Source organism: Myxine glutinosa, chromosome 13, assembly GCF_964187855.1.
Source record: "Myxine glutinosa chromosome 13, kmMyxGlut1.1, whole genome shotgun sequence".
In the NCBI taxonomy this organism is placed as follows: domain Eukaryota; kingdom Metazoa; phylum Chordata; class Myxini; order Myxiniformes; family Myxinidae; genus Myxine; species Myxine glutinosa.
This window is the reverse complement of record NC_136273.1, coordinates 42,158,045-42,174,464: the sequence shown is the minus strand read 5'-3', so window position 1 is coordinate 42,174,464 and position 16,420 is coordinate 42,158,045. Positions and strand designations below refer to the sequence as shown.

At 46.9% G+C, this 16,420-nt stretch overlaps 1 protein-coding gene across 1 annotated transcript in view; it reads right to left on the bottom strand.

Moving 5' to 3' along the window:
* The window catches only part of ADAMTSL2 (ADAMTS like 2), a 123,185-nt gene that overhangs the window by 48,223 nt on the left and 58,542 nt on the right, over positions 1 to 16,420 (bottom strand). The window contains 3 exon segments of the mRNA XM_078767006.1: positions 7,428 to 7,598; positions 10,120 to 10,275; positions 11,086 to 11,299. Coding sequence (XP_078623132.1) covers positions 7,428 to 7,598; positions 10,120 to 10,275; positions 11,086 to 11,299 — 541 coding nt within the window.

Here is a 16,420-nt window from a genome sequence, read left to right as displayed (position 1 = left end):
ATGAAAGAAATAATGGGCGCCAGACAGAATGAAATAAATAAATTAAAGGGGAAAATGGACACCCGAGGGGAGTTAATAAAGGAGATGGGGAAAGACATAAGGTGCAGGTTGAGCGGGAAAGTCGCATTGGTACGCGACGGGGTAACGCGATGTGAGAAACACGTGGAGAGCGGTGTAGAGCCGAGCGCAGTTAAAATGACGGGGGTAGAAATCGCGACTCGGGGTGTGGAAAAGCCGACGGCCGCCGAATTGGAAAGTTTTCTTTTATCTGCGCCAGCGGTCGTCGAGCTTAATAAAGAAAAATAAATTATAATTGAAATTGGGGACGAAGAGACGGCAGAATCGGAGATTAAATCGAGGGAAGAAATGGAATGTACTCAAAGTCTGGATTCGCATGGTGATGTCGTGCTGCCTAACCCGAATGAAAGTTTGCGGGTGTTGGCGGGAAAGCAGGAGAAGAGAATCCCGAAAGTGAGTAGGAAAATGTATGGCGCGAAAGTGTTTGGCGCGAAAAAAAATTCGCGCGCTTGGGATCGCGACGTCACCCGGGCGCTCGTGGAAGGTCCGTGGTGCGCTGTGTGAAAGCGAATGGCACGTGGGTGCGAACGGCACCGAAGCGCAAGTGTGTTAGAGTGCGAAGAAGAATGCACAATGGAGTGTATGTGGGAAGAGTGTGAAACGGAGTGTGGAACGGAGTGTGACACAGAGTGAGAGATGGCCAGAGAGAGTGTGTGGGAGTGCACACCAGAGCGCGTGATTGGGTGTGCGACAGGAGATTGCATACCCGTGGGTAAGTGTGCGCTGATTGGGTATGTGCAGGAGTGCACACCTGTGGGTGTTACAGAGGATGTAACGGGAGAGTGTACGCGAGGGTGCGCGATGGCCAAGTGTGTAACGGAGTGCGCGAGTGGTATGAGTGCACCAGGGTGTGCGCGAGGATGTGTGGTAATGGAATGTGTGAACGGGGTGAGTGCGCCTGAGGAGTGTGCACCGGAGTGTGTGGGAAACGAGTGCACACCGGACCGTGTGCGGAGAGCGAGTGCAATAACAGAATGCATGGGTTGTATGAGAGGCGCTGGAGCGCCGTGTTGTGCGAGTGAGAAACGGGTCGCGTGTGATGAGAATGCGACTCAAGGATCGACGCAGACCGGGTTAGCGTTCAGGCCGACGTATAGCCGACGCGAGCTCTCGGGGCGTGGTGCGCTTTGTGTGCTGCGGGGGCCGGCGGGGATCGTTGCCGCGACGGTCTCGCAAGGAGCACCGTGCACAATTCGTGCCGGGCCCCACCCTGTATGGTCGGTGTCGCGTTGTAAAGCGAACGGCACGGTTTAAAGGGAGGAAGGAGAGGTCGGACCTTCGACCCCTGGTGGGCGCGGTGCTCCGACCGGGGGAGGTTGGGCCACCGTGCATGGGGCCGCAAAGCCTCACGTAGGGATGGCGCCTGGAACCTCGGCCCAAGCATGCCTCCTCCCCAGAATCGAAAATGCCGGACGGACTCAACCAACAGGAGACAAACCACCCGCATGCATTGCTTGGCTTTTCGAAGCCGAGCTGTAACGGAAATGTATTCCCGCACGGAGAGGCTCAAGTGGAGTGGACAAATGGCGATAGTGATGGCAAATGGTAGCTTTACCATTCATTGGGGCACATGAGCTTTAGATTATGGGGTGGCAGTGAAAACTAGCCGAGGGTGGGCTAGGATATTGATAGGGATTTAGAGATGACCATAGGAGACACAAGATTTAAGTAGTGACTTTTGTACCGGTAGAGGGGACGTAGAGAGATTAGATGGATGATAATGACGAGGGAGTGCTTAGTGTAAGGGAAGACGGGAAAGCACGAGTTTTAGAGGGGAGTAGTTAGTTATATGATGCTGTGTGTATGAGCTTGAGAATGAGAATCTTTGTGGTGAGCGTGAGCAAATGAGGAATTGAATGAAATTGTTTGTGGATGAATTTGCACAAATGAGGCATTGGTCGGGGATGACCAGAGAAAGTGTATGAGTGGTGTATTGAGGACATGTGTAATGGTGTTGTGTGAATGGACTTGCATGGTGTGCAAGTGGGGAATATTTGGTGTGGAATAGATGGTGTGGAGTGAGTGGTGTGGAATGAGTGGTGTGGAGTGCATGGTGTGAAGGAGTGAATGGGGGGAGGATGGACCCCTTCACGAATACCCGGGGAGGGTAGTTTAAAGTTAGGTAGAGGGTTTAGGTAAATTGTTGGATATTGACACCTGTGGTGCGAGTAGTTGCAAAGAAGTGCTTTGAGGGGTGCATGAGTCTGTGGAGATGGCTGGGCGTGTGGGCTTAATTGGTGAGTATAGTTATTGGGGCACTCCGCCACTGGTAGTCTGTCGGCCAGGTGAGGCCGCAGGTAGGCTCTGGGAGCCAGGTAGAGTCAGAGTAGTGTTCAGTGGGGCCCGAGGATCTGAGAGAAGGACCCGGGTAGCCCAATGCCAGAGAGGGCATCAGAGGGGTGAGAGAGCCAGGAGGGGCCTTCCCCGAGTTAGGGTAGTCGCAAGGAGCTAGGCAAGCTCGGGTGGCGACTTCAGTGGCAGAGGTGCGCAGGTAGGTAGACCTGCTAGTAGAGCCACACGACCCAGCCCCGAAATTGTGCGAAGGCACAGTATTGAAAAATTGGGGGAGTGAGACCCAAATTTGGTAGGGCACCACAGGGTGGGTCAATGGGAATTGGTTTTTAGAACCGCATAGTTTAAAGATGCCAATTGGCAGGGCATGACCCCAGGTAGTTTAAAAGTTAATGTCAACGAGAGTATAGTTAGGATGAGAATCTCTTCGCACCATCTGCATCCGCTCACCAAGGAGACGGAACTCCACACCAGATTTTGCAAATGTTTGGATGGTAAAGACGCATCATGACGTGAATGTGACATTGTGATATTCCATCCCTTCCTTCTTGGGAGGGATTGGCTGACGAATTTGGAGTAGAGGGGGGATAGAAAAGACAAGACGTAGCGACGAATTTGTAAAGGAAGTGTAAATTCCCCAAGGTAGTGTTCTGGGCCCTGTGCTTTTCCTGGTCTTCATCAATGATCTCTCTGACTCTCTTGAAAATCCTCTCTATCTCTTTGCTGACGACTCTACTCTCTGTCGCTCCATTCCTCATCCCTCAGATCGGCAGACTGCAGCCTCCTCACTCTCTGCAGACCTGGACAAAATCACAGACTGGGCAAACAAATGGAACATGTCTTTCAATCCTGATAAATCTCACACTCTTACGATGTCTCTCCGAAAAGACCGACTGGAAAACCCTCCCATCCACTTTCTGAATAATCCTCTCCAAGAAGTTCTGTCACTCAAGCTTTTGGATCTCACTATTTGCCATGATCTTTCCTGGGAAAACCACATTTCAAATCTGGCCTCCAAAGCCAGTCGCCGACTGGGCATCCTCCGTCGTGTGAAGTCCTTCCTTGACACACCTGAGCTCCTCACCACATACAAGGCTTTCATCCGCAGCTCTATGGAATACTGCTCTCCCCTCTGGTCTGGTGCTCCTGCCTCACACCTAGCCCGTCTTCACGCTGTTGAAACCAAAGCGTTCAGAATCATTGGAATCTCCCGCGATGAAGCTAACTCCAAGGGCCTTTCACTCACTCACCGCAGGCAGGTTGGTGGTCTTTCCGTCTTCTACCGACTCCTCTCTGGCCTTGCCCCCCCAGCCCTCTCTGGGCTCTGTCCCCCAAATATTCCTACAGGTCACACAAGATCTGCCTGCAACCCTCTTATGGTTAAACTGCCAAAATCAAGACTTTCTGCTCACCTTCACTCCTTCATTCCTCTTTTCTCCCGCCTCTGGAACAAACTCCCTCACTCTCTTCAATCCCACTCTACCCTCCAGGTCTTTAAAACAGCTGTTCACCACCATCTCTTATCCTCCCACATCCAAAACCTTGATCTTTTCTACCCCCGCTAATTTCGGTCCCCATGTGTTTTATACCTCCCCCCCCCCCCTCCCCTTCCCACGCCTCCTGCCCCCAAGCCCTCTCCCTCCCACACTTCTCCCTGCTCTCAAATGTTGTGGTTGTGTGCTTCCCCTTCTCTCCCCATCTTGGCTTCCGCTCCCTCTTTTGTATATTTTGTTTGTCTGGTTGATTTGTTTGTGAAATAAATGTTAGCTCTTTCACGAGCCTCGATTCAGTATACAAAAAAAAAAAAAAAAAAAAAATACAGGGGAGGGGCAAGGGTAGTGTCGGCTGACATGGGGGGTTACGAACGGCTAGGAACGAGTTTTCTCTGCTCGTTCCCCCGTGCTCCTCATGTTGCATTGCCTTGCATTGTGTGTACCTTTGCGCCCTTTCCTCCGCTGACTCTCTGCTTTGTCCTTCCTCCCCACCCATAGACCCATTATTTTTGTTGAGGGGGGTGAGCAGGAACCCTGAGCTGTGCGGCTGCACTTTGGCACTGCACTCTGCTACCTCTGGCTGCACCAGTACACCTATGGACCACACGTTCTGTGGCCTGGCATCTTGGCCGAGCAAACATTTGCAGCAAGCGTTATCTTGCCCTGCGGACCACTGATTTTAAGTGGCGTCAAAGTCACGCAGATGGACCATGAGATTGGCCTTGCTAACAAATAAAAAAACGGACACGGTTTGTGCATTTTTTTATTATTCCGGTGTGCCAGGAAAGAAGATCTTCAAGTTTAATTATGGCACACCAAAGACTAAGCAGGAAGACGCAAGACGCAGCCAAGCAGCAGCCCCGCAGCAGCCAAGCAGCAAACATTTATTTTGTGCATTTTTGTGATTGTGCATTTTGGTGCATTTATTCTGGTGTATTGGTGCAGTGCAGTGCAGTGCATTGTGTTTCTCTCCTCAAATTTCTTCCCACAAAAGAACAGGTCCTGGGTTGTAGAACTGTAAATAAGTAGATTAGTCTTGAAAATAACATGCTCCCCACCGGCTTTATGTGTAGTTTGAGAATTCTTTCCATAATTCGGTTAGTTGTGGGTGTGAATCTGTTAGTTAGTACACAACGCAGTAGGTGGGATATATCTAGTGTTGTAAAACTGTCACACACAGGGTGTTAGAGTAAATGTAGAGGGGAACCACACCTAAGTGTCACACATAAGTTAAAAAGTAGTCCTGACCCTTACTAAAAACCGGTCGTGCTCACTTGTGTGGGTTCGGCTCCGGGACGAGCCTGGCAAAGAGGAGGGCAGTGTTGAGGTTTTGAGAATTGTACATATAACATCATTAAAGGTTAAAGGTTTGCCCCCCATAGTTAGTCCACAAGCAACACGTAGGCCCATTATAATTAGTTATGTCATAGTATGTGTAAGAGTAGGCCATTTCCCTCGTGACATCTGCGTTGTGTAAAGAATTAAGCTTAGGTCCTTTCATTACGCGGCCACCCTCCAATTTCCATTATGGGCGAGCTCGATCCCGTGCTCCATTTGGCATCCCTCAAGTTTGTTACGCTTTGGGCTACCCGCAGCCGTTTGTTACGCTTTGGCTGCCAGCAGCGTTCGCTGCCCTTGGTTTCGCTTGAAACTAGTCCAATGACACGAGGTAGGCCTGGAAAGAGGGAGGAGCGCGAGGACGAGGTGTGCCGCGTCAAGCAGCACGTCAGAAGGCGGTGACGGTGAGGGCAACAGCCAACCAGAGCTCGGTGGGCATGGCTTGATAGGGCGTGGCAAGAAACGTCTGAGTTCGAGAGGGTTCCAAGTACGTGGCAATAAAACCCTTGGCGCGAGGCCCCCACCTCAGATGAAAAGGGAGAGGCGCTTACGAAGGGATCTACGAGGACGGAACGGAGTCGCGCATTGCAAGAGAGTTGTATTGAGAGAGCGCATTGAGAGATTGAGAATCGCATTGCTCGCGTTTATTGAACTATTATGGACTGTCCGTTTATTACGTACGCGGCTGAGCTGCAAGTGCAACCGCCAAAGCCAGCCTACCGTTTGCCCTATAATAATCCCGTGCGTGCCAAACGACACGTGGAGAGCTCCTGCCATCTTTGTTCGTCTCCTTCGCGGTGCGAGGGGGACCGGAGCAAGAGCTGCCTGGACGCCATCCCTGGACCATCAATCTGTTCGTCTGCAACCCCGTGTGAGTGTGTCTGAGTGTGACGGGCCCGTTTGTCCAGGGATAAGTTAAGACTGTTTAAGGCTGCACTGTGTTTTCTTCTTCTTTATTGTAGAAAGTGTAAATAAATCTGTTATTCCTTTCTTCCCAAATTCGACCGTTTCCGTGATTTCTCCATTGGGTAAGCGTGGCATGATTAAGAACCGCTCGGATCGGGATCTAGTCCTTGATAATGGCTCGGGTCACGGGTCGCTACCGCTCGGCGTTTCCACTAGCACCCGTGATTCGGGCGGGGCTTATTTCCTCGTTTCCGGTCAGCGTTAGTACTTAGGTAATAGCGAATTCATAGTTCTAAAACCCTATTTAACGCTGTCCGGGAAGGACGTCATAGGTCCCGGGTCCCGTCGGCTAGTAAAAGACAAGGGGACTAATCCCCCCTTGGTAAAGGGGAAAGGCCGGCGCTGAGATCCGCAACAATATGCTTTTACTTTCATACAATGATAGGGACATGAATATATGCTTGTACTTTCATACAATGATAGGGACATTAATATATGCTGGTACTTTCATACAATGATCCTTATATGGCACCAATTTTGTCCTACTGTCACAAAGCATAATATCCAAGGGAATCATGGCTAGATCAGTCCAATGGATCACAGGCCCAAACCTGTATACCAGCTCTGTCTTGGTATCTATCTCACCCTGGCCCTCAAATAATGACCCTTACATCCAACAAATTAGCTTCAGCTTACCTTAAGGTGAAATACTTCAGATCTGTTTTTCAACTTTAGGAATTGAATAAAGGTAACGGTGACCCCTTTGGAGACTTGTGATCTATTTTTCAAAACTAATAGAACATTGCTTCACGAGGTTATTAACAACTCTTTAGTTCATGTTTGATAAATGACTCCCAATGTATTCTCATAAAAGCTCGTGAACTTATGTGTATATAGATGATCGATAATTTGACAGTGTGTCAAATCCATGAATTGGAATAATTTGGCAAGGGTAACCCACACTTTAAAAAACCAAAAGCTGGGGGATATTGTAATCGGCTCCGTCTGTCTCTCTGTCCGTTACGTATCTCATCCTAAACGGTTGTGCAGAGATTCACCAAACTTGGTAGTTATGATCACCACATCAAAAGAAAATCACATCACCTAATCTGCACCATTGCCAAGTCCACATGGCACATTCATCCATCTTGCTTGGTGGACTCTGCTTTTCATGAACTTAATTTTATTATTAATTATTGTCTATACAACCAAGCTTGAGAAAATCTTTATGAACATTCTAATAGGTACCTCTTCCAATGTAAAAACTAAAGAAAAACATGAACACTTTGTGTAAGGTAGTTGAAATGTGATTCACCGTACCTGATCCCATTCCTGGGGTAACCAGTGTGCTGGACATTCCTTCTGGCCACAGGGATACACAGACAAGGGCTTGGTAGCTGGGTCACACTGACTCCGGGCAATCACCTCTCCAGAGGCATTACGACAGGTAACGTGACGTTGCATGGTCCCCTCACCACATTTCCCAGAGCACTGCAAACACATATATAGCATAAAAATCAACTCAGGCATTCAGACACTCATTGATGACATGGAATTGTGAATTTAGCTTTACTCTCTCAAGTTTAGCAAGATTGTAGAAGCTATGAAGGGCATTCAAAAAGTTAGGTGAACAAAATACCCACAATCGTTCAAGAAATACCAAAATGTTTGACGATATATACAGGGTGTTTCAAAAAGATTGATACAACTTTGACTTCCTGCCATTTCTTTGTTTTTTGACCTATACCGCTTTCCTTTTCAGGGTTTGGTGGTATTATTGTGGTATTTGTTCCCTGGGATTTCTAGCGCCGCTTTTCAACTATGCCATTGACAGTGGAGAAGAAGACAAAAGTGGTAGCTCTGTGGTAGGAGACTAAATCATATGTTGACACCTGCCGGAGGTTCTGCCGGGAATACGACTTCAGAACACGTGATGGACCCACAAATTGTGCCACTCAACGTATTGTGAAACATTTTGAGCACAAGGGTACAGTGCACAACCAGAGCAAGGGCAACAGTGGCAGGCCAGCATCAGTAACCAAGAGCCAAGTCAACATCAACGCCGTGCGGGATTCTGCAGTGGACAGTCCCAAGAAGTCACACCGCCGGCGCTCCCAGTAGATGGACATCAAACCAACATGAGTCTGGCATATCCTCACTCAGTAACTGAAGCTTTTCCCATACATCATACCTATTAGGCTTAAACTGAGTCAAGATGACATGAGAAGGAGACTTCATATGTGCAGCTTTTGGGTCTCACTGTCTGCCATGATCTTTCGCGGGAAAACCACATATCCAAGCTGGCCTCCAAAGCCAGTCGCCGAATGGGCATCCGTCGTGCAAAGTCCTTTCTTGGCACACCTGAGCTCCTCACCAAATACAAGGCTTTCAACCGCAGCCCAATGGAATACTGCTCTCCCCTCTGGGCTGGTGCTCCTGCCTCACACCTAGCTCGGCTTCACGCTGTTGAAACCAAGATTTCAGAATCATTGGAATCTCCCGGGATGAAGCTAACTCCAAGGGCCTTTCACTCAATCACCGCAGGCAGGTTTGGTGGTCTTTCTGTTTTCTACCGACGACTCTCCGGCCTTGCTCCCCCAGCTCTGTCTGTGCTCTGTTCCCCAAATATTCCTACAGGTCGCACAAGATCTGCCAGCAACCCTCTGATGGTTAAACTGCCAAAATCAAGACTCTCTGCTCACCTTCACTCTTTCATTCCTCTTTTCTCCCGCCTCTGGAACAAACTCCCTCACTCTATTCAATCCCACTCCTCCCTCCAGGTCTTTAAAACAGCTGTTCACCACCATCTCTTGTCTTCCCCCATCCAAAACCTTGATCTTTTCTACACCCGTTAATTCACCCCAAATCCATTTTTTTGAAATTCCGACTTCTTTCCTGGAGGTCCTAGCAGTTTCAATGTGTTTTATACCTCTCCCACGCCCCCCACCCCTTTCCCGTGCCTCCTCCCCCCAAACCCTCTCCCTCCCACAGATCTCCTGATGTCCCTGCTCTCAAATGTTGTACTTGTGTGCTTCCCTCTCTCCCCCCATCTTGTCTCCCGCTCCCTTTATCTTATGTTTTATGTGTCGGTTTGTCTTTTTGTGATTAATGTTTGCTCTTACACGAGCCTCAATCCTGTATACAAAAAAAAAAAAAAAAAATTGGCACAGTGGCAGGATGAAGCGGTACCCAAACTGGGTCAACCTGATGAGGTTCAGTGATGAAGCCCATTTCCACTTTAACGGTGCCATCAACAACTACAACATTTTCTGGGGGGCAGAACCACCTGAGACCGACAGGAAAGTTGGACAGAACTTTGGAGGCAGGATCAATACCTGTCTGAACCGTGGAGGGGCACACATTCGGAACGTCAATTACAAGGATTTTGCGTAAATGCCAATTTCAGACCTTGGCCTCTCACTAACTCTAGCAGTGACTTACTGTAATAGCAATCAGTGATAGAAAAAGAAAAAAAAAACATGTCATAAGCTTTCAAGAAATGTTGGTTCTTGTTCCTGAAGTTTCTGTTTGCATTTCTTGGACTGTTGTGAATATTTTATTCCTAAAACGTTTGAACATCCCACATCGGAATCACAAATAATCATCCTTTGTAAGTGCTTATTGATGCTTACTAATAACGTGTGCAAGGGTCAGAATACATTTCAAGGCTTTTCTTTTTCTTTCTTTATATTTCAACTTTATTATTCATTTATAGATATATTTGTCAACCTCTTCTTCTGTTTGTCTATTTGCCATTAAAACAATTTGTGTTTGCTACTTCTATTGTCAGAGTGCTTCGACTTATGTGTTTATGATGAAAATTAAGTTAAAATAAACAATTGTTGCAGTAATGTGTTTCTCAAAACGTTTGCAAATCCAATCACCTTATTTGTGGTGATCCATGGTGGTGGAGATTGGGTGTTGGACATCTTCATTCATATCCTAAATCTTTATTACTTATGTTTCAACCTGTCATCAGCAGATCATTTCCTTTTCCAACTCTAATCCATACCGGTCCCCATTCGGAGGCACTCCATCGGCGATCGCAAGGAGGGGCTGTGCATCTTTGAGTATCAGGAGGTCTTACTTCCACATCACACTTACTTTCTTCCACGGAGCATCGAACCTCTCGTCGCTCTATGCCTTCTTGGCCGCACTGGGCTGAACACTGTGTGGAGGAGAGGAAGGAAGGGAGTAAAGGAGGAAAATAGTAGATAAACAAGATGGGTCCTGAGAGAAAACAAATCAATGTTTGATCGCTTTAAAAGGTCATATGATCAACCATACCTGTGTGATATGAGCATTCCAACATGCCCACCTTATGCATGGTTGTATTAATGTTTCTGTTCATTTGATAACTTTTCACTGAATTACATTCAGGTGTTGAGTTAGAGAGCAGTTTATGAAAGGGCACAATGGGCAGGTGTTGGGAAGAAACCAAATGTAATTATGTGGTACATTTATATAATTTTGATGTACAAAATGTGAATCATAATATTTTTTTACCCGTTCTATGTAATTCCTATACCCCGCCAAATAATACACTGAATCTTTTCACTTCACTCCCTCCCCCAAACCCTCCCCTTACTTTATCTGAGATTCACCATAGATTGATCAAACCATGCTCTTATTAAATTACAAGTTCATGACCAAATAAATTCATGATTAAAGTTAGAGAGCAAAGTTCTTCTAAAGATTAGATATTTAACATTACAGTGGTGGTGATAGTATGTTTCCAGGTCAAAGCAAGCAAGCAATACAAACACCAAAGACAGTTTATTCCAGAACATGCTACTTGTCACTGTAATCATGATGTCGCATGATGTAATCATGATTCCAGAACACGATGGATTCGAACAATGATTGACAAAGAAGAACCAATGACTTATCCAAGGTATACCAAATATTGATTTTGATAACCGAAGATTGTTTATTTGAAGGATTTCAATATCAGACAAAACAGCCACAAAATACAGACCTTGGACCATTCAGAAGTTTCCCATTGAGGACCACAAAGCGAGTTCTTGCAGATTTTACGGTCAGCAGGTCTTGAAAGAGGTCCTGCCTCACATATTTCTGCATACACGGAACTATCAAATCCCACAGCGAGCATCTTCCAGCAACGTACTGTGCGAAATTGCAGACCCTCACCACAGGAGCGTGAGCATGAACTCCAGTGGCTTGTCTCCCACCTAATGAGGACAAAGAATAAGAATGAGTCAAGCATCTAATTGATCATTGTGTCTGTGCTATAAGAACTTCACAAGTACCGGTTATTGTCTTTTTCCTTCATCTCCAAATGATCATTGCAGCAATTTATTCATTGCTCTGCTTCCTGTGAAATTATCACAGAAATCTGAACAGCCTTGTCCATCAACATATTTCATACAAGTCTTAAAGTTCATTCAGTGTGAAAATTTTGACTTTGTGTTGCAGCACTGTGATTGGTTCGGGAGAAACAGAGGGAGAGAGAGAGAGAGAGAGACAGAGACAGAGACAGACAGACATACAGAGCGAGAAAAACATACAGAGATAGATATCAACTGACGCATCGACTTACACCCCACATACATAGCACGACGAAATCAATTACAACGTCATAAACGGCAGAGTCATTTGAATGAATTTGAATTTGAATGCCCAGGGAAGCCCTGTGATTGGCAAGGACTTGGACCAATCCATCACGTGAACCATCCCCAATGGAACTTAACGGTTAACACCACACTCAACGCCTCTGAGGAAGAGAACTAGTTTGTTCTTGAAACGTCAGGCGATTAATAAATTATTTTAAATTATTTTACTGCTCAGTGTGTTATCATTTACAATATGAATCCTGAGCTACAAATCTTTTGACATGTATATATATATATATATATATATATATATATATATATATATATACATACAGTCACGTGAAAAAGTAAGTACACCCCTTGTAAAGTTTTGACTTTTTCAACATATTTCAACATACAGCTATTTGATCTTCATTTCAACAATATTGACAGATAAAGGTGATATAATATAACAAATATCATGAAACATTTACATTTTGTAGTCCATTGGATAATTTAAATAAACATAAATGCAAATTTCGCATGTAATATAAATAAGTAATAAGTTACGCTAGAAAAAGAAGGGACAACCCCTTTTAGGAATGCCTGGCGTAGGTAATAAGTTAAGTTTATGAGGAAGGTGAAAATCCAGATCCCCACCCCTCCCAAGGCCTTTGTCCAGTCCCAGGATTAAAGGCATGCACATCCAGAGCGTTTCAAGGTGGGCATTTGAGAGAAAATGTGTACCCGCAGGAGGGAGCTCTGAAAATATGCTGCAGGCAGCACAAGTATTAGCCTTTTCTTTTTCCGGACAAGAGATGAGGTCAGATCTGGAGAATTAAGATGATCAATTTAATGCACAAGGCGCTTGAATCCAGCCGTGAACGCGCGAGCGCAATGTGCAGGCTGGTCACCATGGCGACGCGGCAACGGCCCACGCGGGGAAACCGCGAGGCGAGACGGGAATGGGCGGAGGCGAGATTAGGGAATGCGTATGTTCAATGCTGTGCACGGCATGGACGCATTCGGGTGACCGAGGCAAGCGAAAAGAGGATTATAATGAGCCAGGTACAATGATTAAAACGAGTGAGATATGAAAAGAAGATGATGCAACCAGCCGCATCGGGTGGTTGCACCTTTGTGAACAACTGAAGTTAAGGGCTCATAATGAGGGAAAGAATAACGCGCGGAGCTGCCGCGTAAGGATGCAGGCCGGCTGGCATGGAGGCCGGCGAGATAGGCAGAAGATTGGGAGAGACCCAAAAATCCTGTGGACAGGTGCAGTTGAGATTGAAACGAACGAGTGTGGGAGAGCCGTCTGGAGAGAAAGGCGCATTATGGAACAGAAAAATGCGTGAGTACGGGTGAGAACCCTGCTATGAGGTTGCTTGGAGGATGTGTGCCCAAATGCATTGTGGGCCATTGCGACTTTGCTGGATGTCGGACGTTCATGCCTTGCCAGCAAGGTGTTTCATGCGGTGTGCTGGGCGCCATGTCAGTATAGTGGGGGCCTGTGACTCCTGCCATGCAATGTCATGAGGAATACGTTGTTTAAGATGGAATTATGAGGGGAAAGGCTGAATAAACTTTGATAGCAACGTGTAAAATATATAATGCATTGGTCTTCAACGGTCGATACAGTTGAGTGGAGGACGTCCGGTCTCGCCGGAAGTCCTGTCCATACAATGAATGATGTACAGTGTGGATGAGGTCTCTCTGAATGAGGTGAATGAGGTTGTCTAGAGCAGATGAAATAGGGAATGGCAGTTGCAAGATCAAGGTACGAATGTGATGCGGAATGGCAGCTGGAAGATGCAAGATGCGTCGGTACATCTGTGTTAATCGATGAGCCGGACAACGATTTTGCTGGCAAGTGATGGAGGTATGATATAGTTATGAAAATGCATGTGGTTCTGAGGGCAGATAATGTGGGACAAGCTGCCCCACAGGCGGATGGGGGAAAGTATTGGAGACGTGGAAGTTTGGAAAAGATAATGTGGGTCGAACGCTCATCCGAGGGATGAAAACGGTCGGGGTTTCAACTGTCGGTATGTGATGTGGTTCACGCCGTGCGAATGATGTGTGGATGGGGTGCATGATGCATCTCGGGGATGTGTCGAGTGAGCACAGTTGCAGAAGGTGTGCACTAGGTAGAGACGGTGCTGCATGGTAGAGCATGCCTCCCAAGAAAGGCTGTGTGGTTTTGGGTGAGAGCGGGTGTTCCGCATTTTGGTTGAGGATCGTTGGAGGTGGCTTGTGTTGGCGGGAGTTCCTGGGTGGATTGTTGGCGGTTGTTGGTTTGGTTCATCGGGTGTGTGTATTTGGCCGACTTATGGACGTGTGAATAATTGACAAAGGGCTTCTTGTATTGCCTGCATAAATTAGGCAATGTCGATGAGTACTGGGCACTTGTGTATTGTATGTGTGTATTGGATGAGTATATCCCTGAGGCAGCTCACCCTAATGATGAGGTTATGTCACGTGGGAGGTCATTGATTGCATTTTTGGGTCAGAGGTCAAGGGTCAGATATCCTGTTGTTGCAATAATTTACGAACTAGTGATGAGATTCTGACCAAATTGGGTATGATGGAATGATATTATATGATGTAAAAGTAAAAATTAAATTGAGTAAATTTGGGGCTAAGAAATAGATGGTCAGTTTGGATTTTTATTGAGATTCAATGTTTATTCAGTCTGCTTGTGGAAAATGGCAGGCGAAAATGAGCCTGTATGGAGAGCGTGTGTAGACAGGTTTTTAAAACATGTATTTAATTATATCCCCACATTAACAGCTCTCCAGATTTAGCATGGGAGTAAAGGTCAAAATCAATTAAAAGGATGATAGGCTGAGTCACCCACTGGGTGTTAATTCAACGGCATGACAGGGACTTGAACTGGGCCAACTTGGGATCGCGGAATACGTTGAATGAAGGGAGATACTCACTTGAGGACGGGACTCTGAGCTCTCTCAGTCGTCCTCCAGGTCGGAGGGACGAAACGGCTCGGGCTGGCAACGCAGCAGGCTCAATGCCGTGTGTGCCGCTGATACAGTGCCTTGACGGAAATTGAGGCGAAGGGACGTTGTAAGCTGTGACATGCGACAAAGTTGATATGAAGCGGTTTCTTGGGAAGGGTTACACTCGATGGGCTGCCATTGCCGTTGCAACAGAAATTAGGGCAGGAATAGGGGATTTGTTCAGAATGCCGGCGATAACCCACCTGTGTCTGTCCCTGTGTGTGTGTGTCCCTGTGTCTGTCTGGCTTTCTGGCCGTCCATGGAGTCATGTTTCTGAACACTGATTTCGGGGGGGTTGCGGGCGTGCCACGGAGCTCAGGTGCACCTGCGGTGGTTGGAAGGTGGTTTGTTGGTGGTAATTCTAGTTGACACTCTAGTTGAAATAATTTAAATGTAGATATTGGGATATTGGGAATATTCATAATAAATATTGGGCAGCTATTGGGCCAGAGGCTAAAACAGGTGTAGGCAACAGGTGCATGTGATGCTAAGAGAGGAATTAGAGGACATTGGATTGAATTTAAATTGAAATAAAAATGGAAAAGGTGGATTAGGAAAATTGGTTTGTTAAAAATAATCATGGGAATAATGGCATCTGTGGGATGCAACAATTTTGTGCAATTGATTGACCCAAGAGATTATGCCCGAACCAATAGAAGCATGGCCATCCACACCTTCCAAGCCGGTGACCAGGTGCTCGTGGAGCACTTCACCCACAAGAACGCCCTGGAACCAAGGTGGACGGGACCGTTCCAGGTTCTCCTGACCACACCAACAGCAGTGTTTTGTGAGGGCAAGTCGTCCTGGGTACACGCCACGCATTGTAAGTTGGCCCTCCCCGCATCCATGGTCACTGAAGTCCCACCAACCACACCCATCGTCACACAGGATGGGGCAGGAGCTGCACCAACCGATACGCCGTAGACATATAGGAATAATTACACTTGCACTGCTATGTTTATTATATCACCTCGCCAGCACAGCGCCCACCACGCCACACCCCAAGTGGGCGGACATGGTGACATATGTTGAAGGATTATATGAAAACCTAACCTCTAAGTCTCACGTCCATTATCAAAGTGTTACCTGGGGGCAGAAGATAAACGTACCATGTTGTCTAATACCACCAAAGGACCCCCCGTGGATTTATATAATGTGGAGGGCTGTAATGACAAATCCAAACGGAACGAAGTCAACACAAGTTGCCCTCTCTCGTCAGAGGCAAGTACAATGGGGAGGAAAGTTTGGACCGACAGCAAGTTCCGCCAACGCAGGATTCGAATGGGGAAAAGGCTCGAACAATTTAACCACGCACGCTTTACTAGAAAGAAATACCACCCTGATATTGATATGTGAAGTTACGACCATACAATTATTGACTTCCCGGCCACCATGCGTCACACACATAGTGACACCACGGGCCCCAATAGTGGTAAGGAAGAGGGCAGAGGGAAAGGAAGAAGCCAATAGTGTATGGTCCGGAATAGCAGCCTGGTTCCGGGAATGGACGGGAATCATTGTAAAATGGCTGTTGACAGGCCTGGCGATAATCGTAGGAATCGTACTCACCCTGGTCATAATAAAGGCCTTGATCATGGTGTGTGTGAGAAAATGTTTCACAGGATGGACCACACCAACCGCTGCTACCAAGATGGTCCTCTCGCTACATGGAAAGGACCCAAAGGCCTTCGGCGAACCGGCCAATTCTGTCATTTCGTGGCAAGATTCGAACACCCACAACTGG